General features: G+C 34.1%; 1 protein-coding gene across 13 annotated transcripts in view; it reads left to right on the top strand.

Moving 5' to 3' along the window:
• The window catches only part of ABHD18 (abhydrolase domain containing 18), a 35,028-nt gene extending 7,499 nt beyond the window's left edge, over window positions 1-27,529 (top strand). For 3 of the 13 annotated variants that reach the window (XM_039256254.1, XM_039256252.1, XM_039256253.1), the window contains exons 2-13: window positions 481-589; window positions 1,249-1,333; window positions 4,884-4,984; window positions 9,940-10,018; window positions 10,124-10,208; window positions 12,000-12,027; window positions 17,084-17,222; window positions 19,263-19,352; window positions 19,991-20,092; window positions 23,738-24,116; window positions 24,752-24,914; window positions 26,423-27,529. In XM_039256254.1, the coding sequence (XP_039112185.1) occupies window positions 498-589; window positions 1,249-1,333; window positions 4,884-4,984; window positions 9,940-10,018; window positions 10,124-10,208; window positions 12,000-12,027; window positions 17,084-17,222; window positions 19,263-19,352; window positions 19,991-20,092; window positions 23,738-24,116; window positions 24,752-24,914; window positions 26,423-26,474 (1,395 nt within the window). In that variant the 5' untranslated portion in view covers window positions 481-497 and the 3' untranslated portion in view covers window positions 26,475-27,529. Of the gene's footprint in view, window positions 1-480; window positions 590-1,248; window positions 1,334-4,883; window positions 4,985-9,939; window positions 10,019-10,123; window positions 10,209-10,799; window positions 11,771-11,791; window positions 12,028-16,811; window positions 16,902-17,078; window positions 17,223-19,262; window positions 19,353-19,990; window positions 20,093-23,737; window positions 24,117-24,751; window positions 24,919-26,422 lie in introns of those variants that run through there. The other 10 variants (XM_039256255.1, XM_039256256.1, XM_039256260.1 and 7 more) reach the window with 10 other exon arrangements.
• Window positions 27,530-27,873: the final 344 nt, after the last annotated feature.

Here is a 27,873-nt window from a genome sequence, read left to right as displayed (position 1 = left end):
AAAAAAAAAAAAAAAAAAAAAAAAAAAAAAAAAAAATATATATATATATATATATATATATATATAGTGGCACCTGGGTGGCTCAGTTGTTTGAGCATTGGAGTCTTTATTTAGCTCAGGTCATGATCCCAGGGTCATGGGATGGAGCCCAGAGACAGGCTCTATGCTGAACATGGAGCCTGCTTAAGATTCTCAATCTCTTCCTCTCCCTTTCTCCTTCCCTCCCTCCCTCACTCCCCCCTCTCTCCCTCTCTCTCTCCCCCCATTCTCCTGCCCCCTCTGCCCTTCCCCCACTCACATGTGTACTCTCTCTATATAAAGTAAAATAAGTATAGATAGATAGATGGGTAGTATATTTGAAAGTTGCAAAGAGAGTAGATCAATCTGTAAGTTTTATCTGATATTTAAATAGATGGTTAGGAAATTGACCTGATGCCTAAAATAAAATATTTTAAAGTTATTTTAAATTTTGTTTCATAGATGTTTGTTTGCTACTAATGGGTGTGAGCAAGTTAGATATTTTATACCGGAGACTTCTCCTCACAAAACTTTTTATCAGAGGATGGGGGAGGCCAGAGGATCTCAAAAGGTAAGCATTTTTTTTCTGAATGCTTATTCTAAATTTGTTTTAGTAAAAAATTTTTTAATTTTTTTTCAGTGATAAAATCCTTTGCTATGAATATAAGGTGATTGGCAAATTAACCATTAAAATATATAAAATATTAAATTACTTCCTTTTCTCTTCTGTCTTTTTAATTATTTCTCTTAAGTGTTATCCCATATAATCATAAATTATTTTAAAAGTAATTTTAAAATAAAAAATAAAGGGCTCTCAAGCACAAAGTTGATTTTTAACTTTAATTATTTTTAAGTTGCTTATAGTTTCCAGGGATGGAGCTTCCTCACATAACTTGAATTGGTAATAACTATACAGCTGGGATATACTGTAGCTCATAGAAATATCTGAACTTAAGAAAATGAATTTTCAGGATTTATGCCTTTAATTTTGACTATTTTGAGTATTGCATATGTTAATTGCTTTCTGAACAATGATATTTCTCAAATGTTTTATGAGATAAAATGTCCAGCTTGAATAAAAACCAGTCGCTTCATCTTTTTCTCTAATGATTCAAGTTAAATTTTAACATAGCTTATGAACTGGACTTGCACATTTTTCAGCATTATATATCACTCTCAATATAATGGGCATATTGTATTTTCATCCTTTTTTTCCCCTTATCGTAATAGACTCTTCGAATTCAGAAAGATGATTGGAAATCGAGAAAGATGCCAAAATCTGGTTTCAAGTGATTACCCAGTACACATTGATAAGGTATTCAAATGAAAGAAATGCAATTACAGAAATTCTGGTTTAGCCTAAATATATGTCAAGAATAGGTTGAGGGGTGTCTGGCTGGCTCAGTCGGTTGAGTGAGTTCAAGACCCATGTTGGCTGGGGCGCCTGGGTGGCTTAGTCGGTTAAGCATCCGACTTTCGCCTAGGTCATGATCTCACAGTTCATGGGTTCGAGCCCCGCGTCGGGCTCTGTGCTGACTGCCTGCTCAGAGCCTGAAGCCTGTTTCAGTCTGTGACTCCCTCTCTCTCTGACCCTCCCCTGCTCACGCTGTCTCTCTCTGTCTCTCCTAGAAATAAATAAAACATAAAAAAAAAAGACCCATGTTGGCTGTACAGATTACTTAAAAATAAAATCTTAAACAAATAATAATAATAAAAACATAAAGCTTTAAAAAAATAGGTTGAATATTGGAGTATAACAACAGTAAAGACTAAAACATCAGTACAGTATAGATTTTTCATTTAATGTGATTAAAACAAATACTATAGGGGCACCTGGGTGGCTTAGTCGGTTAAGCGTCCGACTTTTGCTTACGTCATGATCTCGCAGTTTGTGGGTTCGAGCCCCACGTTGGGCTCTGTGCTGACTGCCAGCTCAGAGCCTGGAGACTGTTTCAGTCTGTGACTCCTGCTCTCTCTGACCCTCCCCTGCTCACGCTGTCTCTCTCTCTCCTAGAAATAAATAAAACATTAAAAAAAAAAATTAAAAAAAAAAAAGCATAGGCTGAAAATAAAATAAGAGCATACCAAGTAAAAAATCAAGAACTTTCTGCCATCAAAAAATCTAACTTCCTGCCACTTTCCACCACTTAACTCTATTTCTCTCCCAAGGAAGAATTACTGTTAAGATTTGGGGATGCATTCTTCCTCTCTCCCGATTGTCCCGATCACTGTCTCTCTTGGTTTTTAAAAATTGAGGTAAAATTCACCTGAAATAAAATTTACCCATTTTAAGGTGTGCAATTCAGTGTTGTTATTTTTTATTATTCCTCCCAAAATGTGCAGTCATCAACACTATCATTATTTAAGTCCAGAACATTTTTATCTCCTCAAAAAGAAACCATGTACTCATTAGCTTTTACTTCCCACTTCCACAGCCTCCCACCTGCTAGCAGTCACTAATTTGCTATCTCTATGCACCTATTCTAGACATTTCATATAAATGGAATCATATAATATGAGATCTTTGTGTCTGGCTTATTTTACTTAGCACATTTTCAAAGTTCATCTGTGTTATGTAACAGTACCTTTCTATTTTTTATTGCTAAATAATATTCCATTGTATAGATATGTGATATTTTGTTTATCCGTTTATCAGCTAATGGACATATGGCTTGTTCCTGCTTTTGGACTATCATCAATAATAATGCTGTGAACATTCATGTTCAGGTGTTTTTGTGGCTATATTTTTTCTGAATTTTTAAAATATTAACCTAGGAGTGGAATTTATGGGTCGTATGGTAATTCTGTGTTTAACTTTTTGACAAACTAAGAACTGTTTTCCAAAGTGCACCATTTTATTTTTCCCATCAGCAGTGTATAATAGTTCCAATTTGTCCACATTTTCACTCACTAATATTTGTATTAAATAGCCATCCTAGTGGGTGTGAAGCATTTTATTGTGGTTTTTGATATACCTTTCCCTTATGACTATGATGTTGAGGATCTTTTCATGTCCTTAGTGGCCATTTATATATCTTCTTTAGTGAAATATCTATGAAATCATTGCCTATTTTTAACTGGGTTATTCATTTTATTGTTGAATTGTAGCTTGTTTGATTTTTTATTGTTGAATTGTAGCTTGTTTGATTTTTAAATCTGTATTACTTATGGTACTAAATTGCTGTTTTTTCTTACAAAGTTGCCATTGGTCCCAACACTATTTGTGGAATTATTACTTCCTTTCACATTAATCTGAGCTGCCTCCTTTATCAAATAATTTGTTATTATAAATCATATAAATTCATATTATACACATTAGGTCTCTCTACCATTTTGAAAAAAATTCAGTGCAATCCTAATTAAAATATTCAATTTAGAACTAAAGTCTATAAAAGGATCCTGAAATTATTTTGGGAAGAATCATGAAAGTAAGATCAGATCAGGAACACCTAAAGAGAGAAGAGTTATAAGTAAAACCTACTTCAGTCATTTATCAATAGGTATTATACAGCTGTGGCATGATCAAAACAGCATGACATTGGTATAAATAAAAGGCTAATAAACATTATCTACAATAGCCAAATTATGGTCATAGCCTAAGTGTCCATAAACTGATGAATGGATGAAGAAGATGTGGGGTGTGTGTGTGTGTGTGTGTGTGTGTGTGTGTGTGATGGAATATAACTCAGCCATAAAAAAGAATGACATCTTGCCATTTGCAGTGACATGAATAGAGCAAGAGATTATTATGCTCAGCCAAATAAGTTAGTCAGAGAAAGAAAAATACCGTATGATTTCACTCATATTTGGAATTTGAGAAACAAACCAGAGGGGGGAAAAAGAGAGAGGGAGGCAAACCAAGAAACAGACTCTTAACTATAGAGAACAAATTGATGGTTACTGGAGGGGAGGCAGATGAAGGGATGGGTTAAACAGGTGATGGGTATTAAGGAGGGCACTTCCTTTGATGTGCACTGGGTGTTGTATGTTAAGTGATGAGCCTCTAAATTATACCCCTTGTTTCTACTGAAACTAATGCACTGTATGTTAACTAGCTAGAATTTAAATAAAAACTTGAAGCCAAAAACCAAAAAAACTTTTAAAAGAGTGGGGAAAAAAGATAGATTAACAAAACCTATTAAAGGATTGAAAATAATTTGTTATTATTTATTAAAACTTCATGATAAAATAGTATTTTAAGTCATATGCAAAAAAATGTGAATTATTTAATAAGATATTCACACTACTGGCTAGAATTTTTGTTTTAAAATAAGGTGGTTATACATAGTGTCCACAGATAAAAGTTTCTTGTTTATTTCCAATTTTAATGAAGATATGTGGTGTTTTACTGCTAATTTGACTATTGATCTGATAAAGATTTTTTATTTAAAAAAATAACTTTGAGGAGGGGAAAATTTAGGTATCAAGCACTAATAAATGCCTTTGCTATATATGTAAATATACATTTCTCCTAATTTAATGTTTACATGACTCATATTGCTTAAACATCAAGTCAACCCTTATTTGATTTCAGTAAATTATTTTTACAGTCTCTTTGTAAATTATACTTAGTTTATTTTTATATTTTTGAAATCTTCCAATTAGCATTTTATTGACTTATTTCATGCTTTTACACAAATGTTTATTTATAGTTCACTTTTCCAACTAGCCTGTAGTGAAGATTGTAAAAGGAAAAGAAATGTGTGTGAGGACTCATGCCTTCAGAAAGCTGACTGGGAAAATACATAATAGTCAGTGAAAAAATGTTTAATTGAATAGAACATTTTTATATGAAAGCATGCATGATAGACCAAGGTATCTTAGTCTATATGTATGTGTACATTTTGGTTTTGCTTTTCTTTTAGATTGAAGAGCAGTCAGACTGTAAGATCCTAGATGGACACTTTGTTTCCCCTATGGCCCATTATGTGCCTGATATAATGCCAATTGAATCTGTTATTGCAAGGTAAGAATTTTTATTCAGAAAGCTTAAAGTAGTAAGTTATTTGTTACTTACAATTATAATGTCAATGACATTATAATTTTTAATTGTTTAGCATTAATTGCAATAATTATTTAGCATTGCTCCCATTAAATGTGGGGTAGGGCAGAATAAAAATACAGAGTTTTAGTGTGCATTCAAACTTATCAACTTAAAAGAGACTGTTGTAAAAAAGATGATTTATATAAGTTTCATGGAAGCACAAAGCTAAAACCTCTTAGGTAAACAAAAGGCAAAGAGAAAGAAATCTAAGCATACCACTACAGAAAATCATGAAATCACAAAGAGACAAAAAAAGGAACAAAAGAATAATAAAATAATAAAAAGATTTACAAAACAGCCAGAAAACAATAAACAAAATGGCAATAATAAATTTATAACTGTCCATAACTTTAAACATAAACCAACTGAATTCTCTAATCAAAAGATTTAGACTGGCTGAATGTATTTTTAAAAGACCAACAGGACTCCACTGTATAGAAGACTCACTTCCTGAGCACTTGGCTGGCTCAGTCAGAAGAGCATGCAACTCTTGATCTGGGGGTTGTCAGTTCAATCTCCACATTGAGTGTAAAGATTACTTAAATAAATAAATAATCTTCAAAAGAAAACTGTTTAAAAAAAAGATTTACTTCAGATGAAGTACATACTCAGACTGAAAAGTGAAGGGATGGAAAAAGATATTCCATGCAAATAAAAGTCAAAAGAAAGAGGAAGTAGCTACAGTGTATCATACAAAAAAGACAAAGATTAGAGGGGCACCTGGGTGACTCAGCATCTGACTCTGGTTCAGGTCATGATCTCATGGTTCATTAGTTCAAACCTTGCATGGAGCTGTCTACTGTTAGCACAGAGCCTGCTTTAGATCCTCTGTACCCCCCTCTCTTTGCTCCTCCCTCCCTCTTTCTCAAAAATAGATAAACATTAAAAACAAGTATTGGCGGGGCGCCTGGGTGGCTCAATTGGTTAAGCGTCCGACTTCGGCTCAGGTCATGATCTTATGGCTCGAGGGTTCACATCCAGCTCTGTGCTGACAGCTCAGAGCCTAGAGTCTGCTTCAGATTCTCTCTCTCTCCCTCTCTCCCTCTCCCTCTCTCCCTTTTTCCCTCCCCTATTTATTCTCTCTTTCTCTCTCTCTCTCTCTCAAGAATAAACAAACATTAAACAAAAATTTTTTAAAATATTGGATAAGGGGCAAGGAAGGTCATTATATAATGATAAAGGGATCAGTCTAACAATAGGATGTAACATTTGTATATATTTATAAACCCAATATAGGAGCTAAATATATAATTAAAAAATTAACAAATTTGAAGACAGCAATAGAATAATAGTAGGGATCTTTAATGCCTGATTTGCAACAATGGATAAATAATTCAGACAGAAAATCAGTAAGAAAACATTGGACTCGAACTACCCATTAGATCAAGTTGACGTAACCTAGATACTCAGAAAATATTGTATCCAACAGCATCTGAATACACATTCTTTTAAAATACACAGAGAAGGGCACCTGAGTGGCTCAGTCAATTGAGCATCCGACATTGGCTCAGGTCATAATCTCACAATTCATGAGTTCGAGCCCCACATTGGGATCTATGCTGACAGCTCAGAGCCTGGAACCTACTTTGGATTCTGTGTCTCCCTCTCTCTCTGCCCCTCCCTGGCTTGCACTCTGTCTCTCTCTCAAAGAAACAAATAAACATTAAAAAAAATTAAAAACAGAACTACCATATGATCCAGCAATTCCACTTCTGGGTATATATTTGAAAGAAACAAGAACATTGATTTGAGAAAATATCTGCATGCCTGTGTTCATTGCAGCATTATTTACAATAGCCAAAACATGGAAAACAACCCAAATGTCCCTCAGTGGATGAAAGGATAGGGAAGTGGTGCATATAAAGAGAGTGCTCTATTATTCAGACATAAAAAAGAAGGAAATTCTCCAGGGGCACCTGGTTGAGTGGTTGTGTGTCTCAGGTCATGGGCTTGGCTCAGGTCATGGTCTTGTGGTTGGTGGGATTGAGTCCCATGCCGGGCTCTGCACTGACACTGTAGAGCCTGCTTGGGATTCTCTCTCAAAGTAAATTAAATAATCAACAACAAAAAAGGAAATTCTCCCATTTGCAACTACATGGATCTTGAGAACATTATGCTAAGTGAAATAAGTCAAAGGCAGATACCATATGATCTCACTTATATATGGAATCTAAGACAATGACAACAACAGCTTTGAACTCAGAGATACAAAGAACAGATTAGTAGGTGTCAGAGTTGGGGGTGGGGGCTGGGCGAATTGGGTGAAAGCGGTCAAAAGGTACAAACTTTCTGTTATAAAAGAAGTCTTGAGGATATAATATACAGCATGGTGGCTATAGTTAATACTGTATTGTATATTTGGAAATTGCTAAGAGAGTAAATCTTAAAAGTTCTCATCACAAGAAAAAGAGGATTTTGTAGTTACATGTGGTAATGGATGTTAACTAAACTTATTGTAATGATCATTTCACAATACATACATATATCAAATCATTAAATTATATACCTGAAACTAATAATATATGTCAATTATCTCAATATTTAAAAAAGAGATTTTGGAAGCTGAAAATGAGAAGCCATTAAGATCTATATAGATACTTCCCCTAACTCCTGCGTGCTTCCTGGTCTCTTATCTGTGCTTTATCACCCATGCCATTTCTCTGTGGGTAGTTTATCTTTCTCTGCTTCTCATGCAGCTGACAAAAAATAGCTACCACAGCTCCACAGAGCCTCTGTGCCCAAAGCTCAACATAATCTAGAGTCTGTCCTAATTCCAGACTACTAAAAGAACAAATCTTATTGCCCTAATTTGTCCTACCTGAGGCCCAATCAGCTGTAGCAGAGTTGCTCACATGCACTCTACTCATTCATCACAGGGCACTGGAAAATATTCCATGAGAAGATGCTGTAATATGAGCAGACAAACTAATTAATGGGCCTCTATTAGATGAGTGGTCAGTTAATACTGTAATAAAAGATTCCTATTAATTTATTTAAAACATTTTTTAATGTTTTATTTATTTCTGAGAGAGAGATAGAGACAGCATGAGCAGGGAAGGGTCAGAGAGAGAGGGAGACACAGAATCTGAAAACAGGTTCCAGGCTCTGAGCTGGCTGTCAGCACAGAGCCCGACGTGGGTCTCGAACCCACAAACCGTGAGATCATGACCTGAGTTGAAGTTGGATGCTTAACTGACTGAGCCACCCAGATGCCCAAGATTCCTATTAATTTAATATTCTTCAATAATGAAGTCTCTACATACAATGCTATTGGACAGAAGGAAAAAAATAATAGCAGAGATGTCCAATATTCCACAGAAAACATTTTAAAATGTTATTATTTACCACAAATCATCAAAATATCAATAAGCAGGACAGTTCTGAGAATGCACAATGAAGCATTGAATTGTTAACATTGGCAGTTTTGATTATGAGATTAAAATAAGAGTTAGTTCCCATGAGGACAAAACAGAAATAACCACTGAATCCTCCTAAATGTACTTGCGTATGTTCTCTATTCACCCATTTATTGATAATAGATAACTAGTGATATTGTCCCCTGCCCAAAAAATAAGCTCAGAATTGAGATTTATGTTGTCTGAGAATGCAGCTACCTAAGGTCAAACCTTGAGTTGACAAAGTGTAGTATTATACTATGATAATAATTCTAAAATATCAACTGCTAAGGAAATTAAAAAAAACAAGTAAACCAGTTTAGGAAGATAAAGTTCTGAAGATGAATGGTGGTGGGACGTCTGGGTGGCTCAGTTGGTTGAGCCTCCGACTTTGGCTTAGGTAATGATCTCACACACAGTCTGTGAGTTCCAGTTCCACATTGGGCTCTGTGCTGACAGCTCAGAGCCTGGAGCCTCCTTTGGATTCTGTGTCTCCCTCTCTCTCTGTCCCTCCCCCATTCATGCTATGTCTCTCTCTGTCTCAAAAATCAATAAATATTTTTTTAAAAAGTTAAAAAAAAGAATGAAGATGAATGGTGGTGATTGTTGCACAACACTGTAAATATACTTTTTAAAACATTTTTTTAAGTTTATTAATTTTGAGAGAGTGAGCAGGGTAGGGGCAGAGAAAGAGGGATAGAGAGAATCCCAAGCAGGCTCCATGCTCACAGTGCAGAGCCTGATGCGGGGCTCGAATCCATGAGCCATGAGATCATGACCTCAGCCAAAACCAAAAAGAGGAGGCTTAACTAACTGAGCCATCTAGGCATCACCCCAACAATATAAATGTACTTAATGCTGTTGAACTGTACAATAAATATAGTTAAAATGTTAAATTTTATGTTACATATATTTTACTACAATTAAAGAAAAAGTCCTACAGGGAAAAGACATTAAGTGAAAAGCAAATTACTGCAATGAGAAGACATCAAATAGGGAAAACTATGTTTTTTTCTGGCATTTGGTGTGGATTGCTTTTTCTCCAAGTTGAAAAACAAAAGAGATAACACAAAGTATTTTACTGATACATCAACAGCTTGTACAACCAAGCATTATTCCTGCAAGGAGAAAAAGCAGAGTTATGTAAAGAATTGTTTTTTCTAAGACTTGCTCATATGTATTGATGTCTCTACAAAATAAGAAAATTTCATTATGATATATAAAGTTATGATATTGAATAAGGTAAAAATGATTACAATGAATTCTGTGTTTATAGTACTGAATATTTTAATATCCTAACACAAAGCAAATTTATAATATCTTATTTGCCTTTATGCAAACATGAATTAATCATAATTTGAATGTCAAAATTCGGAATGATCTCTTCTCCCAAATAATTTAATTATGAAACTTTTACAGACTGAAAGTTTGTATTGAAAACCTTCTAAAGAGAATTCTACTTACATGTTTTATTTTAAATAGGTTCCAACTTATTGTTCCTAAGGAGTGGAACAGCAAATATAAACCTGTATGCATTCATCTTGCTGGCACAGGAGATCATGTAAGACTTTTGTTATAATGCCTTACTCCCTAAGTTGTTAACATACTGTTTGGAACACAAATGTGATTATATATTCTTTAAGTATGCCATCTTTTCTGTCCTTAGCATTACTGGAGACGACGAACACTAATGGCTCGTCCTATGATTAAGGAAGCCCGAATGGCTTCGTTGTTGCTAGAAAACCCATATTATATCCTTTTGTGATACCTAGAAATCTTTTCTCTTATTTATAGATTTATTCATCAAAGGAATGATAGATAGTAACCAGCTTTTCTAAACCAGTTAAATTTAGTTGTCAGTTCAGAAAATATTTAAGAAGCAAAAATGAAAAGAAGTAAAAAATTGTTTCATGCCTTTAAACAACCTATGTTAAGGATTGTGCTTCCACTGTATAATGAAGATAAATTGTACTTTTTCTTGTAAAACTTATGCTGGATTTTAATATTATTATGTCAAATGCTTGCTATTAAGGAAACCTTCATAGGTTTTAAATGCATTTACATTTAAGTCATCAGTTGAGGTTTAGAACAGTTCTTAACTTGACTTTCAAGATGACGTCAGACTATTCCCAGAAGAAGAAACGAAACTGATGCACAGATATAAAGAAATGTTCGGGGCACCTGGGTGGCTCAGTCGGTTAAGCATCCGACTCTTGGTTTCAGCTCAGGTCATGATCTCACGGTCTGTGAGTTCGAGCCCCACATCAGGCTCTGTGCTGACAGTGCAGAGCCTGCTTGGGATTCTCTCTTCCCTCTCTCTCTGTCCCTGCCCCATTCACACATTCTCTCTCTCTTTCTCTCTCAAAAATAAACTGCTAAAAAAAATTTTTTTTTAAGAAAGTAATGTTCAATGTTGCTGGTAATAAGAGAAATGTAAAGTTAAACATTACCAAAGATTTAAAAAAATAAAACCCAATACTTGTGAGGCTATCGTAAAAAAAATAGGCACTCTTACTCCTAATGGCTGTGAAAACCAGTTTAATCCTTGGAGAAAGCATTTCTACCATATGTATCAGGGGCCTTAATAAATCTTACCATCCCTTGATAGTGATTTTGATTCTTGGAAGTTTATTTTAAGGATAAAATACTAAGAAAAGAGAAAGTTATAGAAAAAAAGAGATTTATATAATTTTATTTATAATATTAAAGCATTAGAAATAGCTTAAATGTCTAACAATAGAAAAATGGTTGGGTAATTTGTGGTTCATAATATTAGAATATTATGCAATTGGTTATGTTTATTGCTCTACCATTTACTCCCTGTATGACCTTGGACCTGTTACTTAATCTTTTAGTACCTCAGATTTTTCATTGGTAAATGGGAATAATCTCTTAGGTTATTCAGAGTATTAACTAGTTAATACTGTCTAGAATAGTGCCTAGTAAATGACATCCAGTAAATTTTAATGGTTAGTTATTGTTAAAAAGTTTACAATCATGTATGAAAAATATAATGCAAAAATAGGATACAAAACTCTGTGGTAGGACATAGATATGCAGAAAACCTAAAAACAGAAAATCCATTAAAAACTGTGTGTAAGGAAAAATACTGGACCTACTCAAAAATATTAATATGGTTGTCTGTAGATGAAGTAGTTTTTCTTCTAATATGTTTTTCTATATTTTCTAGATTTTCTATAATCAACATATAAATGAAAAAAACCCTTCATTTTAAAATTAAGTTGAAGATTGCACAGCCCTGTGGATATACTGACCACATTAAACTGTACACTTAAAATGGGTGAATTATATGGTATGCAATATCAATAAAGCTGTTTTAAAAAAAAAAAATCATGTTGGAAAAAACCTGAGAGCTCCTTAACTAGAGGAGTTAACTAGAAAATAGTTATTTGAGATAACTAGAAAATAGCTATTTCAGCATTAAATTATGTTCAAATTAACTATTTTCTTAAGTTAATGTGTTTTGGGACACAAACTGTATTTAATTATTTTAAAACTTTCTCTTTGACCCACATTCTTAAATGGCTGCAGGAAACCCAAGGACCAAATGTAAGTATACCCCACCTTCATTTTTGTAGTCTTTATGCCAAATTTTCAGTGTATTAAAATTTTTGTTAGTCTTTGGTTAATCATTTCTAAGTTTAACATGCAAATGTTATTTGGGGAAAAAATTCTGCTATAAAACTGTAGTAGGCATGTTGACTTAAATTTATATTTTAAGCTTTTTGCACTTAAAGTGTTTGATAAAGAGATGAATAAGAAATTTTAGGGACACCTGGGTGGCTCAGTTGGTTAAGCATCCTACTTTTGATTTGATGTTAGGTCATGATCTCATGGTTTGTGGGTTCAAGCCCCCTCTTGGGTTCCATGGTGGTGGTGCAGAGTCTGCTGCGGATTCCCTCTCCCTTTCTCTCTGCCCCTTCCCCACTCATGCTCTCTCTCTCTCTCTCTCTCTCTCTCTCTCAAAATAAATAAAAAAACTTAAAAAAATGTTTTTAATGGGCTGATGGAAGATATATTTTATTTGTAAAACTGTAACTAAAGAAATGTTAAAACATTTTCCTTCTTAAAGTACACTTCGTGAAATTAATACCATTCTTTTTATTTTTGCAATGTATAGTATCAGTAATCTGAAAATAATCTTTTTGGTTTTTTAAAATGATGAACTTTGAAGGCAATTTTTTTGCATTTCCATAACCTATATCATGTTTGGTTTTGATTCATTCAGTAAACATTTGATTCAAGACACTGGGAAGATAGCAAAAAAATAGACAAGATCCTTACTGTCAGCTTATATTCTAGGATGGGAGATAGATAATAATAAATAAGATAATTTTGGATATTTATCAGTGCAACCAATAAAGCAGGGCAACCAAGTAAAGAATAATAAAGGGCACGGGGTGCCTGGGTGGCTTAGTCTGTTAAGCGTCCGACTTTCACTTAGGTCATGATCTCGCAGTTCGTGGGTTCGAGCCACGCGTCGGGCTCTGTGCTGACTGCCAGCTCAGAGCCTGGAGCCTGTTTCAGTCTGTGACTCCCTCTCTCTCTCTGACCCTCCCCTGCTCATGCTGTCTCTCTCTCTCTCTCTCTCTCTCCTAGAAATAAATAAAACATTAAAAAAAAAAAGAATAACAAAGGGCAGGTACAAGGTTGTAGCAGTATTAGATATGAAGACATGATATAGTGAGAAGGAGACACCAAGGTGAAAACCTGGAGGAAGATCAGCCTCAGAGAAGGAAAAATGAAAAGCCTCCCATAAGCATGGGAGAGTAGTATAACACAAGGTCAGAAACATAGACAAGGGCCAGATTTATGAACAGCCATGTATTTTAAATTTTACTGTAAGTGTAGTAGGAAACCTTTGGAGGACTTTAAGCAGAGGAATGATCTGGTTTGTGTTTTTAAAGGCTTATTTTGGCTTACTGGAGCTAGAGTAGCAGCAGGAAAATCAAATAGGAAGCTATTAGAATAATGCAGGAGAAAAAAAAGGGGACGTTAAGGCAGTGGCAGTGCAGATGGAAAGAAGCTCTCTTGGGTAATTAGAAGTTGAAATGATAAGCCTCATTTATAAAATTGGATATTGTTGGTAAGAAACCAAAAGTTCTGACTTGCACGTGTTGAATTTCTGATGTCTGATAAAACTGCAGGTGGAGAAGTTAAGTAGGGAGTTGGAAAGTCCTGGAGAGTTAGATTTAGAAGTCACAAGTTCTATGTGGTCATGACATGAAAAAAGTATAGATGAAAGCAGGGTGGGTTGGAAGCAAACTTATATCCTATGAAGGATAGTTTAGAATAAATTTGTGAAATGTGAAAAATTAATGTCCAGGCTGAATAGTTCAAGAATTCTTACCCTGGAACCAAGCTCTGAATTCAGAACTAGGTGTGTCCTTTTTGCTCTGTTCTGTTCGTGGTTAAAAGCCAAAAGTGCTTATTGAGTTATAGTTAGAGGCAGCATGGATTTAACAGAAAGACATTGACTTTGTAGTCATAGAGACGTACGTTACAATTGTAATTTGTCATTTAATAATTGTATGACCTTGGTCTAAGTATCTATTACCTTATTTATAAGGTGAGAATATAATTTCTTCCACACAGAATTGTTGTGAGAATCATGTCTATAAAATATTCTATCATGTATCTTATACCTAAGAAATATAATAATGCAGCAGTATGTTTGATTTTTCTCAAATGATTCATTGTAAGAGATGGCTTGCAAGTTAAATAGCAAATTTATTTTTCTCTCTCTTTTTAAAAGCCATCTTATGCCTGTTTTCATCAAAAGTGTTTAAACATTTTGAGACTGGGCCCACTGTTAACAAGTAAATAACCATTGTCCCAGAACCCCACACAGTAACTTCTATTAAAAGAGCAAACTAAGGTGAGTTTGATAATTCAAACCTCCATACCAAGCCAAAATAAATAATCAGGTGAATTATGTGACCATAAATAGAAAATGGAATGAGAATAAGAAACAAATATAAGGATACATGGGCTTTTTTATGAGGAAGCACATGTATGATCTATTTTGACAGAGGATAGCATAATTTCCATAAAGAGAAATTCTGTCTTATGGACTTAGAGCTCTGAGAAGGTGTGGTAGGACAGTGGACATAAGCTCTTTGGGGGCCAGAAATCTTATTCACAACTTGGCATTCCTACAGCAGCTAGTTCATTGTGCATAATTACTCCATGTAGACATACAATTAACCATTGATAAAGAGAATTTTGTATACCTTGACAAGGTTTCATCAAGTAGCCAATCATTTATGTCTTTATATGAACTAAATTTTGAAAACAGATTCTAACTTGGACACTTCAATAATAACATAGTATTCTTTTTTATCACTATACAGGCATACCTTGGAAATATTTCACCAGCTGCATTAGCCCCTAACAAGAGAGTCAGCCCCTCCTTTCAAGCTAGCCATTGACATCTCCTCTCTAATTATGAAAGTCCTAGATGGCATCTTCTTCCAACAGAGTGCTGTTTTTCAACATTGAAAATCTGTTGTTTTGTGCAGCTGCCTTTGTTAGTTATCGTCAGTAGATCTTCTGGATAACTTACTGTAGCTTCCATATCAGCAAGTTGCTGCTTTACCTTCCTGCACTTTTATGTTACGGAGATGGCCTCCCTCCTTAAACATCATGAACCAACTTCTTTCAACTTCATACTGTTCTTCTGCAGCTTCTTCACCTCTCTCAGCCTTCATAGAATTAAAAAGAAGTAGGGCCTTTCCCTGGAATAGGCGTTGGCTTAAGTCAGTGTTGTGGCTGGTTTGATTTTCTATCCAGATCTGTCTTTTCCATGTTTGCAAGAAAACTATTTTGCTTTCTAAATTGTGTGTTCACTGGAGTAGCACTTTTGATTTCCTTCAAGAACTTTTTCTTTGCATTCACAACTGTTTGCTGCAAGAGGCCTAGCTTTTGTTCTCTCTCTCCTTTTGACATCCTTTCCTCGCTAAGCTTGATCATTTCTAGCTTTTGACTTAAAGTGAGAGATGTGTGATTCCTCTTTTCACTTAAACACTGAGGCCATTGTAGGGTTATCAACTGGCCTACTTTCAAGATTTTTATATCTTAGGGAACAGGAAGGTGGAAGAGAGGGAGAGAACAGCTGGTCAGTGGAGCTGTTAGAACGCACATGGCATTTATCCATTAAGTTTGCCATCTTAGATGCGTGTAGTTCCATGGTGCCCCAAAACAATTACAACAGTAACATCACAGATCATCATAACAAATATAATGAAAAGGTTTCTAAATATTGTGAGCAATACTAAATTGTGACAGAGACATGAAGTTATCAAATGCTTTTGGAAAAATAGCACCAATAGATTTAATTGATACAGAGTTGCCATAAACCTTCAATTTGTTTTTTTTAATGTTTATTTATGTATTTTTGAGAGGGAGTGCATGTACACACATGTGTACAAGCAGGGTAGGAGCAGAGAGAGATGGAGAGAGAATCTCAAGCAGGCTTTGAACTGACAGTGCCAAGCCCTACACAGGGCTCAGTTTCATGAACTATGAGATCATGACCTGAGCCTAAAACAAGAGTCGGATGCTTAACTGACTGAGCTACCCAGGCACCCCATAAACCTTCAATTTGTAAGAAATGCAATATCTCCAAAGTGCAATAAAACGAAGTATGCTTGTATAAGAATAGTTGGGAATCTAAAAAGTTTTAAGTACTTCTTATAAGGAAATGTACTTACATGTAAAATTAATTTCTAAAGACAGAAAATTCTAGTTGAATTGGCTTGTTTTGTTTTTATTTGAGAGGGAAAGAGCGGGGAAGAGAGGGTGAGAGAGAGAGTCCCAAGCAGGCTCCACGCTTAGAGTGGATCCTACCACCCCGGGACCATGACCTGAGCCAAAATCAAGAGTGACACACAACTGACTTAGCCCCCCAGCCACCCTCATTTAAGTTAGTAAAAAATTAGGTATTTTTATGAAAAATTACTTTTTCAACCAACTTTTAATTATAAAATAAATAAGTCATAGAGATGAAAAGTATAGCATAGGGAGTATAGTCAATATTTTAATAATATTTATATAGTGACATATGGTGATTATAGTTACCATGGTGAGCATTGAGTAATGTATAAAATTGTCAAATCACCATGTTATACAGCTGAAGCTGATGTAACATTGTATGTTAATTATACTATTATTTAAAAAATCAAAAAAAAGTTTCCAGTTGATTATATTCATAAATTGTGTATTTTGTGAAAAAAAGCAACATATTTAAGATTTTAGTAATGCATGAGCCTAATATTAGGTTAAATTCTTTTACATTGCTTTTTAAAAATTTTTATGCTTTTTTTTTTTTTAAGTGCTATCAAATAAAATATTTCCTGGGCTTCAAAATAGTTAATTGAATTTCAACAAAGATTCAATAAGGAGCAGATATAACTTTAAAGTAAGTTTTAGCTGATTAATATGTAGAATAATGTTAGCACTCTTAATTCTATCAATTTGTTCCATTGTTTTACTTAGCTATCTGGTCCTTTAAAAGAAAAACATGAAGTCTGGCTGCCTGTTGTAATTTTGCATATGTTAAAATGTAAATACATAAATAATTTTCTCTTTTGTCTTGTGAGGCTAGAAGGTCCAGCCTCAAAAACGTGTCTGACCTTTTTGTGATGGGAGGAGCTCTTGTTTTAGAATCTGCAGCTCTCTTGCACTGGCTAGAGAGAGAGGGTTATGGACCTCTAGGAATGACCGGAATATCCATGGGAGGACATGTAAGCCTTTTAATTTCAACTGATACTTAATTGTGATTATGTTCGTAAGATCTAGAGAATGGAGTGATTTTAAATATTCACTTTAGGTGTAGAATTAATTTTAGTCTTGGCAAAAGCAGAAAAAGGTTTCAAACTTTTCCCATTATAAAGTAATGACTTTATTTGGTATGATTTATGTAGACATTGATTGTACTTCACAGTCATAGCTCAGGTATTGGATTTAATTTAATAATTTATTGAAATGTGATTTTTATAAAACTTAACTTTTCACATCTCAAATATAAGTGACTTACTTTGCTGTTAAATTGGCAAAGATAGCAAATGTAGAAAATACTTTCCATTTATCTCTTATTACTATCCCCAGTGATAAGAGGTACCTATTATACCTTTGTCTTCTAGAATATACTGAAACAGCCTCCTAATTGGTTTCTCTGTCTCTAGTCTTTTCTCTCATTAAGCTTCTTAATAGTTTCTCTCCACACCATAACTAGAGTGATTTTCCTCAATCTCATCTCTGCTCTCCTGCTTACACCTGCCAAAGGCTTGCTGTTGCACTTGGCTCTAGATATGATGGGTGCTAGCATTCTCCTAGTACCTTCTCATGCCTTTTCACCTAACCAAATAATAGTTTGCCCTTCTGGTTCCAGTCTAGAGCTTACTTCCTATGATAATGAGAATCTCTTCCTGACTACCAGCCTAACCCCAGACTGTACTTCATCTCTTATTAGTACTTATTTCACTGCACTGGGATACTTGTTTAGCAATTTTTCTCCATGAAGGAGTAGGTTCAGTAAGGGCTATTGATATGCTCTAATTATTTCCTAAACATATTAGTTACTCCATACATTAAAAAAAAACAACAAAATATATATAGTTTTCTGTAAGTCATTTGAATTATAACATTAAGTTTAAAAACTGACTTAAAACTCAAAAAAATTACCAGTGGAATTGAAAGTGGAAAATTATATCTTTTCCCTACCTAGTAGCTTTTCTATTTTTATGACCTAGATTGGGATCTTGGAACTTTCACCTGAACTACTGCCTATACTGGTTGGTTTCCTACCTCAGATCTCACCCTTTCTAATCAATCCTATAAACTGCTATCATTTTAGCTTTTTTGATAATGTCACTTCTTTGCTCAGGCCTCTTTATTAATTTCCCATTATATACAGAGCAAAAGGGACCTCTAATCTGATGCTCTTCAGTCTTTCCAGCCTACCTATCTCTCTCACCCCATTCACCGCATATGCCCTATTGACCAGCCAAAGTAAGGTATATTGGCAGTTTTCCTAGAAGACTTTGTACTTTTTCACCATCTTGCCTTTGATCAATGTTGTGTTCTTTATATGGAAGACAAGACCCCATCTTTCATTCCCCTAAAAGACAGCCATTTTATGAAGCCTTCTCTGATTCCCCTAGCCGAAAAATAACCTTTCCCTTCTCTAACTATACACATTGCTTTGTATCAGTTATATAATTTGCTTTGTAGTTCAACAGCTTTTTTTTCAGTTAGCCTCAAAGGTCAGAGATTTTATAGCTGTGATTTTGCTGTCACTGAGCAAGTCACTCAGGTAAGGAGTGTGATCAGCCTGCTGCCTAGCATCTACATATCAGCATGTTTGCTCTGTATTTACCCAGTAGAAAATAGTTCTTTGTGGAGGGTCTTGAGATTACTTAAAATTTTCCAATGTACTTTATTACTTTTAAGGGAGAAGTTATGTTGTTGTTGAATTTATGACTTGGGGAGTTTCAGAAGGTTGCTGGACATTCTCATGAGTATTTAGAGACTTTTTAAGATTTTATTTTTACATAATCTCTATCCCCAATGTGGAGCTCAAACTTACAACCCTGAGATCAAGAGTCGCATGCTCTACTGATTGAGCCAGCCAGGCACCCCAAGTATTCAGAGATTTTGTGTTCATGTTTATCTCACCAATTACTACCCAGACTACTTCTTACTTCTTACTAGTAAATAGTTTTCATTTTAATGAATAGAAATTTAAACAAAAGCTCTCTAACTGACTGTTAAACATATTTCAGATGGCTTCCTTAGCAGTATCCAACTGGCCTAAGCCCATGCCATTGATCCCATGTCTGTCTTGGTCCACAGCATCTGGAGTCTTCACTACGGTAATTTAATTGCAATTAGTACTTAGATTGCTATGTATATAATGAATTGGTTTGGTGGGATTGGTTTGGTGATTCTCTCGAAGGAATCACAGGATATATAACACATAGTCTTACTCACGACTAAAACTTATTACATCAAAAGGATACAATACAGAATTAACACAGGGAAAAGGCACATGGGGCAAAGTCCAGAGGAAATCAGGCACAATCTTCCATTGGAATCTCACAGGATGTGTTTAATTCCTCTAGCAATGCATTACGACAATATGTACGAAATGTCCATTGGTGAAGGTTGTTTGAGCCTGGGAATCCAGGGTTTTTGTCAGGGGTCAGTCATTTAGGCAGTCGCAGCATCATGTGTACCAAAACTCCAGATGGAAAGTGCATATTCAGCAGAAACTACATTGTTTAGGCACAATGACCCACTTTATCATTTATAAAGATATATATTGGGGCAAAGAACTGTTTATTAGTCAAGTTTCCAGACTCTAATCAAGGGCCAACATCTCAAGCGGGGCTTTCTAAAGATAGGAAATCTCAAGCCTTCTCTGTTTAGTCTTTCCTGCACATTAATAATAAAATTATTGGACAAAATGCTTGATGGTGTAATTTGATCTTAATTTAGTTTGTTATTTCAGGGTGTGCTAAGTAAATCGATTAATTGGAGGGAGCTGGAAAAGCAGTATTATACACAGACAGTTTATGAAGAAGAAATTATTCACATGCTTGAATATTGTGGAGTAAGTATTTTTAATTTCTGCATAACATTGGAAGGGGGGCAAAAGATAATTGTGTTTCCATGATTTAAATTTTTAAAAAAGAATTGTAAATTTGTTAAAAGTCAATACTATTTTTTAGTTTTTAAGATTCTTCATTTAAAAATATATATATAAATAAGGGCACCTGGGTGGCTCAGTCAGTTAAGCCTCTGACTCTTGATTTCGGCTCAGGTCATGATCTCACAGTTGTGAGATTGAGCCCCACATCAGCTTGGGACTCTCTCTGTCCCTCCCTCTCTCTCTTCCCCTCCCCCTCTTGCTCTCTCTCTCTCTCAAAATAAATATTTAAAAAATAAGCAAATAAAAGAAAATATAGATATAAAAAATCATGCAAAGCAAAAGTATGGCTTACAACATTTGTTCAAAGGCAAACCTATTTGTAATAGGTCAAGAATAGAAATTGACCATCCGATCCAGAACCACTTCCATGTGTCCTAATTAAAAAACTCTTCTCCCAGCACTGCTAACGATTTTTATAGTAATTACTTCCTTCTGTCTTTAAAATAATTTTATTGTCCAGATATGTATCCTTAGACACTACAGTTCTTTTATTTGATGTGCTTTTCAGTGTCTTTTAATCTGTAAGTTCCCTTCCATTCGTTTCCTTTTCCTTATAATTGATCTGTTGAAGAATTTAGGCTATTTACCTTTAGAGTTTCTCACCATCTAGATATGTTTTATTGCATTCTCATGGTATAGTTTAGCATGTTCACTTATACACTATATTGCCTGAAAATTGACAGCTGGGTCTAGAGGCTTGATTAAACTCAGTTTTTATTTCTTTGGTAGGAGTCAGAAGCGCCTAATGTCTAGTTGTCTCTGTTTTGTGGTATAAGCCTCCACTGATGTTTAATGCCTATGTCGATTAATTAGTGGAGGACTGCAAAGTGCTGATATTCTAAATCTGTCATTTCTTTTTATTTATTAGTTTGATGCTTCTATAAAAAGGCATTTATCTATTTTTTGGTTACTTATTATTTGGCTCAACTCATATATGAAAGACAGGATAGATGCTTGATTCTTTCCCTTAATTTACCTGTTTTCAAGATAATGAATTTGTTCCCTCTTAGTCTCCGAAGGTGACCAGTTCCTTTCATGATTTTTTCTTTGTATTAATTTTTAAACTTTATACATTCAGTTTGGAAGTTACTGAGGATCTCAAGACATCTCAGAAAGAAAAAATATCTCTATTATCAATTAGGACTTTTTATTTATGATTACATCACTATAAATCTCACTCTTGTAATCTATCTTGCATAACCTCAAAGTGTAGTTATTTACTTGTCTAAGAACTTTGTAACAAAATACCTCTACCTGCTAGTTTCTTATGTTTCCCCATAGTATAATTTTAAAATGCCTATATTTGAGAGCTTATGATAAAACTCAATATGCACCTTTCTAAAGGGAGAGTCAAAAATTTTGGTTGTCTGAAATGGCAGTGTAGTCTCACCCAGCACTTTGTCTCTGACTTTCGGTGGTTGTATACAAGTCTTTTTGTCTCAGAACTTGTTCACAGCAGTGAATATTTAGGGAATATCAAGATGGCTTCCTTATTTTTTGTTATAAAAACTGTTTTTCCAGGGGCGCCTGGGTGGCTTAGTCGGTTAAGCGTCCGACTTTTGCTTAGGTCATGATCTCGCGGTTCGTTGGTTCGAGCCCCGCTTCGGGCTCTGTGCTGACTGCCAGCTCAGAGCCTGGAGCCTGTTTCAGTCTGTGACTCCCTCTCTCTGACCCTCCCCTGTTCATGCTGTCTCTCTCTCTCTCCTAGAAATAAATAAAACATATAAAAAAAAAAAAAACTGTTTTTCCAATCAAAAGCAGTTAAAGTTGTTGGTGTACCACTCTGAGTAATTGTAGGGTGCTTGATCTTACATCTCTCAAATGTTTCTAAGTCTCTTTCTCTTTTGTATTTCTTTAGTCCAGATGACTTTCATGACTTGTTTATGTTAATAAAATTGTTGAATTTTTTTTTCCTGCCTTTAATCAATTTTTTATTCTTAAATTTTTAAATACATATTTTAAAAATATAGGTCATATAGTTAAAGCATCAAAAAGTATAAAAAGGCATATAATGAAACAATTCCTACCCCTACTCCCAATTTGTCTAGGTCCTATCTCCTTCAACAAATAACTCACTATTTATTAATGTTTCAAGGAATTTTTCAAACAAATAGAAATATGATCTTTTTTGGTACCTTTTTTTATGGACTATACCCAAATGTTTCCTTTTTCTTTTTTACTGCTGCATAAGATTATATGGATGGCCAAAACATGATTTATTAACTAGTGGCCCATTGATGGGTATTTATGTTGTTTCTCATTTTTCACTAGTAACAAACACTGCTGCCATGAATAAATTTCACAAGTGTAAATTCCTAGAAATATTGTTCCATTTGTAATGTGGTTAGATTCCTAGATATATTGTTCCATTTGTAACATGTCTTCAGTTATACTACCAGCAGGAAATGTGTTTCCGTTTTCCCATAATTTCACAAATTCAGTGTGTTAGCAAATTGACGGGTTTCATTTTTTTTCGTCAACCTGATGGTGAAAGTTTATATTGTTTTTATTTAACTTAATTATAAGTGAAATTGAATATGTTTATAAGTTTATGTTTCATTTTCTGTGACCTTTATGTGCATATCCTTTGCTCACTTTTTCAAAGAGCAATGAGCTCTTTGTCATTGGTGTTGCAAATATATTTTCCCAGGCTGTCATTTTTTCCCCTTTGACTTTCCCTTTAGTATTTAACAAAGTTTATTTTTACTTAAATTACATTGTACTTACAAGTCCTTAAACTTAGTACATCCTTTTGAGATTTTAATAGGCAATATTTTTTCCTTGATAATTTTTAATTCTTAGTTAAGCCTAAGAAAGGGATGTGAGGTAGCTGATGTATTACTGCCAGGATACACTCATTAGGCTTTTGGAAGTTCTAAGATTAAGGCAGATCATGAATTTTAAAACTTTGGCAATAAAAACATGATGCAGACTAAATGATACCCTTTACTGTTTAATAGGAAACATTAAGCAATATAGTATGTCATTTATCTTAGTTCTCAGATAAATTCTGACATCTCTTTTTTCTTTGTTACTTTTTAAGTTGTATTCAAATACATGCAATATAAAATTTACTATTTCAACCATTTTTAGGTGTACAGTTCAATGGGATTAATAAATGCGTTCACATTGTTGTGCAGCCATCACCTCTGTCCGTCACCACCAACCATCTCCAGAACTTTTTCATTTTACTAAACTGAAACTCTGTACCCATTAAACAGTAACTCTTCATTCCCCTCTCCTTCCTGCTTCTGGCAATCCCCACTCTACTTTCTGTCTCTATAAATTTGACTACTTCATAAAACTTAAAATCATACAGTATTTGTTCTTTGTATCTGGCTTATTCATTTGGTATGTTTTCAGAGTTCATCCATGTTGTAGTATGTATCAGAATTGTGTTCCCTTTTAAGACTAAATGATAATCCATTGTTTGTCTGCACTACATTTTGTTTAATTCATTTATTCGTTGATGGACATTCGTTTTTTGTTTTAACAAGGTTGTTAAATGTATTTTATACTAAATGATGTTTTCTTTTGTATATTCAGACAGATTCTTTCAAAATGGGACAAGAGTTTGTGAAACAGTTCCCTATTCGTGCAGACAAGCTAACTAACCTTAATCTGGTGTCTAGAACTTTAAATTTAGATATGACAGACCGGGTTGTATCCCCAAAACCTAATGACTACCATAAATCTAGTAAAACATCTATCAGTGCCACATCAGAAAGACTCTTGTTGCAAGATACCTCTAAGATGGAGTGCTTCAATCAAACACTTACAACCAATAAAAGCAGTTATGCAAGTTGCGGTCCTCAGTCATATCACTTACTCAGTAAAGAACAAAGAAGAAACAATCTTCAGAAAGAATCTTTAATATTCATGAAAGGAGTCATGGATGAATGTACTCATGTGGCAAATTTCTCAGGTACTAATTTTTATATGAAATGGAGAATGTTTGCTGATATGTAAATATCTGTGAAATGTTTTTGAGGATGCTTTACATTTTAAGGATGTTTACAAAATAATTTCATATTTTCAAGAGAATGTTTATTGTTGACTCCAAAATGTATTTTGCAGGATTAGTTGGTTACTTAAATGTATTGTATTTTATCTGTGAAAACCTAAATCAGTCTTATTAGGGGGGGCTCAGTCAGTTAAGTATCCAACTCTTGATTTTGGCTGAAGTCATGATCTCACAGTTTGTGCAAACCCCACATCAGGCTCTGTGCTGACAGCACTGTCAGCTGTCCCTGCCCTGCTAGTGTGTAGGCGTGTGTACTCACTCTCTCCTAAAAAATAAATGAGTAAACTTAAAAAAAAATCCATTTTAATAGTTAATTAAAAATATATTGGATTTCTTACCTTCTTTAGAATGTCCATCTCATTGTATTAGAAATAAATATTATGATATTATGTAATATAGTTGATTTTTAACATAATCAAAAAGTTTGACCAATTTTTTTTAGGTGCATTTTATTTTCTAATATGATAGTGTTTATATAAAAATCTTAGAACTTTTTAAAAGTATATATATTGCATCTTTTAAAATTCCATACCTAGTTCCAGTTGACCCAAGCCTCATTATAGTGGTTCAAGCCAAAGAAGATGCCTACATTCCACGAACAGGAGTTCGAAGTTTACAAGAAATTTGGCCTGGTTGTGAAATCCGGTATCTAGAAGGGGGTCATATTAGTGCTTATCTTTTTAAACAAGGACTCTTCAGGTAAGATGATTGGTCTAATATCTATTTATTTGTCCTTCGGAACTTTTTTGCCTCAAGAAACATAGAAGATTGGGTATTTTTATCATATGTTTTAGTCTTTTTTCTTCCCTGCCTCACTCGATTCTCACATTGTGGTATTCTTACCTATCTCATCCTCATCTTTTCTTGTTTCTTCTAAAGAACTAGAGAAGAAATATGATAGGCGTATTTATTGTGTTTTTACCCTCATCAAATATTAATAGCCAAGTATTTTAGGGTATAGGGAGGAACACAGATTGTAAAACTTGCTTTTGGTTCATCGTGAGTTTTTCATTCCACTCTTTTCTTCTCTCACAATGGCATAAGCATCTGTGGAATAATCCAGCAATGTTTTTCCACAGCAAGTGAATATTGAATCTTATATGAGAAGTGAAATATTGGTTTTAATGCTAATAACCTTATATGACTCCAGGATTTATTAGAATTTAAGAAACATTTGGTTCTATATCTCTAGTTTTTTACAGCCTTTATTATTTCTACTTCTATTCAAATTTGATGGCAAAAGGTATCATTGGGATATATTTACCATTAATGGTTAAGTGAATTAGTTCACATAAAATGCTTAGAATAGTACCCTGTGCATGATATGTTTCAAAACTGCCAGCTGCAGGGGCACCTGGTTGGCTCAGTTGTTAAGCACCCGACTTCGGCTTAGTCATGATCTTGCAGTTCGTGAGTTCGAGCCCATGTCAGTCAGGCTCAGAGCCTGAAGCCTGCTTTGGATTCTGTGTGTCCCTCTCTCTCTGCCCCGCCCCTGCTCACTCTCTCTCTCTTTTTTTCTCTCTCTGTCTCTCTCTCTCAAAAATAAATAAAAACATTAAAAAAACCCTGCTAGCTGCATAGCTATATAATAGAAGAACTGTGTGTACTATATGTTTGACATCTTTTAGCTCTTTTTAATCCAAGAAGTAATTTTGTATGTTGTCACTTATTTAGTGCAACTTTTAGGTGTCATTTTAAATGTCCAATTAAAATACTTTGGGAAGGGACTATAGGAAACTAAGGCTTTTTTTTTTTTTTTTAAGTTCAGTTGCTGGGCACATGTGTTTTTCTGGACCAAAAAAATCCTTATCTTAATTTATGAAATAGATTTAATACTACATTATGAAAATTGTGTAGCCAATTAATTTTCAACAAGTGACTTACATATATATACATTATATTTTTCACATGCATAATATATAAACACGTATATATATATAAGTTCTAAGGAACAAAAAAGTGCTTTACAGAAAGGATAGTACTTCTGAATTCATCATCAGTTGAGAGCACATTTGAGGTTTTCTAGTAGTTGTGACATTACATGGTTCCAAACACCTACCCTCAGGTACCTGCTTCTTTCAGACCTATTTGGAGAGGAAGTCAGGTTGCCAGCCCCAGGTAATTTTGGACATTACCAACAATAAAAGTACTATCTGTCCTCCTTTTATGTTCATCACTTACAGTTTTCCTTTCATATTTAATTTTAGACGTGCCATCTATGATGCATTTGAACGCTTCCTCCATAAATACGCTAACTAATTGGATATCAGTATATAACCAGTATGGCCATCATGTTTTTTAGAAAAAGAGTTTCATCCTTTCATGATGTGAAGAACAAGCAGACAGCACTATATATCTAATTGGTATTAATTTAGTCTGGAATTCATTGATATAAATCAGTCGGTCATCAGCAATCTTTAAATACGTTTGAATAATTTTAAACCAATATTTGGATGAAATAATGTTGAAATATTTTGTTATTGTTTTGTGGGAATCCCATATACTCAATATCTAGTCTGCTGTTACTATTTATGAAAACTTTAAATTTTTAATTGTGAATAACTTATTAATTAAAATAAATTTATTCATTGAAGTCCTGTTGGTTTTTAAAGAACTGCTAAATCAAACTAAGTTTGTAATACATCAGCCTGTACTGTATACCTTTATGTGATAGTTCTACTATTAACTTGATTTGAAAACATGTTTCTTTTTAGGATTCATAGTGAATTTATAATCTTAATTGCAATTTAATTTCTGCCATGGAAATACTTAATCATGTGTAAAATCAGTGTTAACTTTGAATTCTAAAAAAATTCTAATGGCCTCATACGTACGTGGTTTTAATAATTAAAACAAATGTGGGAATGCAAATAAGATGCATATGACTTGGCTGTACTTTCAAACTTTGCCAAATACTAGGTTAGAAAACAATGCCATAAAAAATGTGAATTCACGAAAAATGGAAATAACGAAAGACTTATTGCATTACTTGATACTGTGTCTTAACATTTTCTTATATACCTACCCTGGGTTTGCTAAACATCTAACTTTAATTAGATATACTTAACAGCCTTGGCTTTATAATTTCAGAAATTAAACGCCACATATGAAATTGGTTTGTTCCACATGACTTTGTTTTACAGAAAAGTGATAATAATACTAACTTTTTTAAGTGGAAGATTATATGGCTAGATTTGGTGCTGTGCTTTTATTTTATGTTAATCTTCTCAAGCTAAGATCTAAAATGTTTGAGAAAAGTAGAAAATATTTTTGAGTATTGTATCAAGATTTGGAATAAATGTATTTGAGTTTTATTTGTTTGAAATCTGTGTTTATGGATTATTTTAAAATATGTATTCCTAGTCTAGCAAGGATATTTGAATTATAATGTGCCTTCAGAGCCTCTTAAAAGATTTTGTCACTCTAATGTCTCCATCACCTTAACTTTTAAAAGCTGTTTAAAAATCACTAATATGAAGTCATTACTGGCATACAAAATTGTAAATTCTGTAAAACTGCTTTGGCATAGCAAACCAAACCAACTAGGTTACAGCCATTTGGCCTATATAGCAATTTTATATCTTCAGACTAGAACCATTACTTTTAACTAAAAATATAAGATCTACTAAAATTCTTAAAATACCCTTTAAAGATAAGG

This window comes from Hyaena hyaena, unplaced genomic scaffold, assembly GCF_003009895.1.
Source record: "Hyaena hyaena isolate Hyena2069 unplaced genomic scaffold, ASM300989v1 scaffold_563, whole genome shotgun sequence".
Classification (NCBI taxonomy): Eukaryota; Metazoa; Chordata; class Mammalia; order Carnivora; family Hyaenidae; genus Hyaena; species Hyaena hyaena.
The sequence above is the reverse complement of the archived record's forward strand: the minus strand, read 5'-3'. Positions and strand labels throughout refer to the sequence as shown.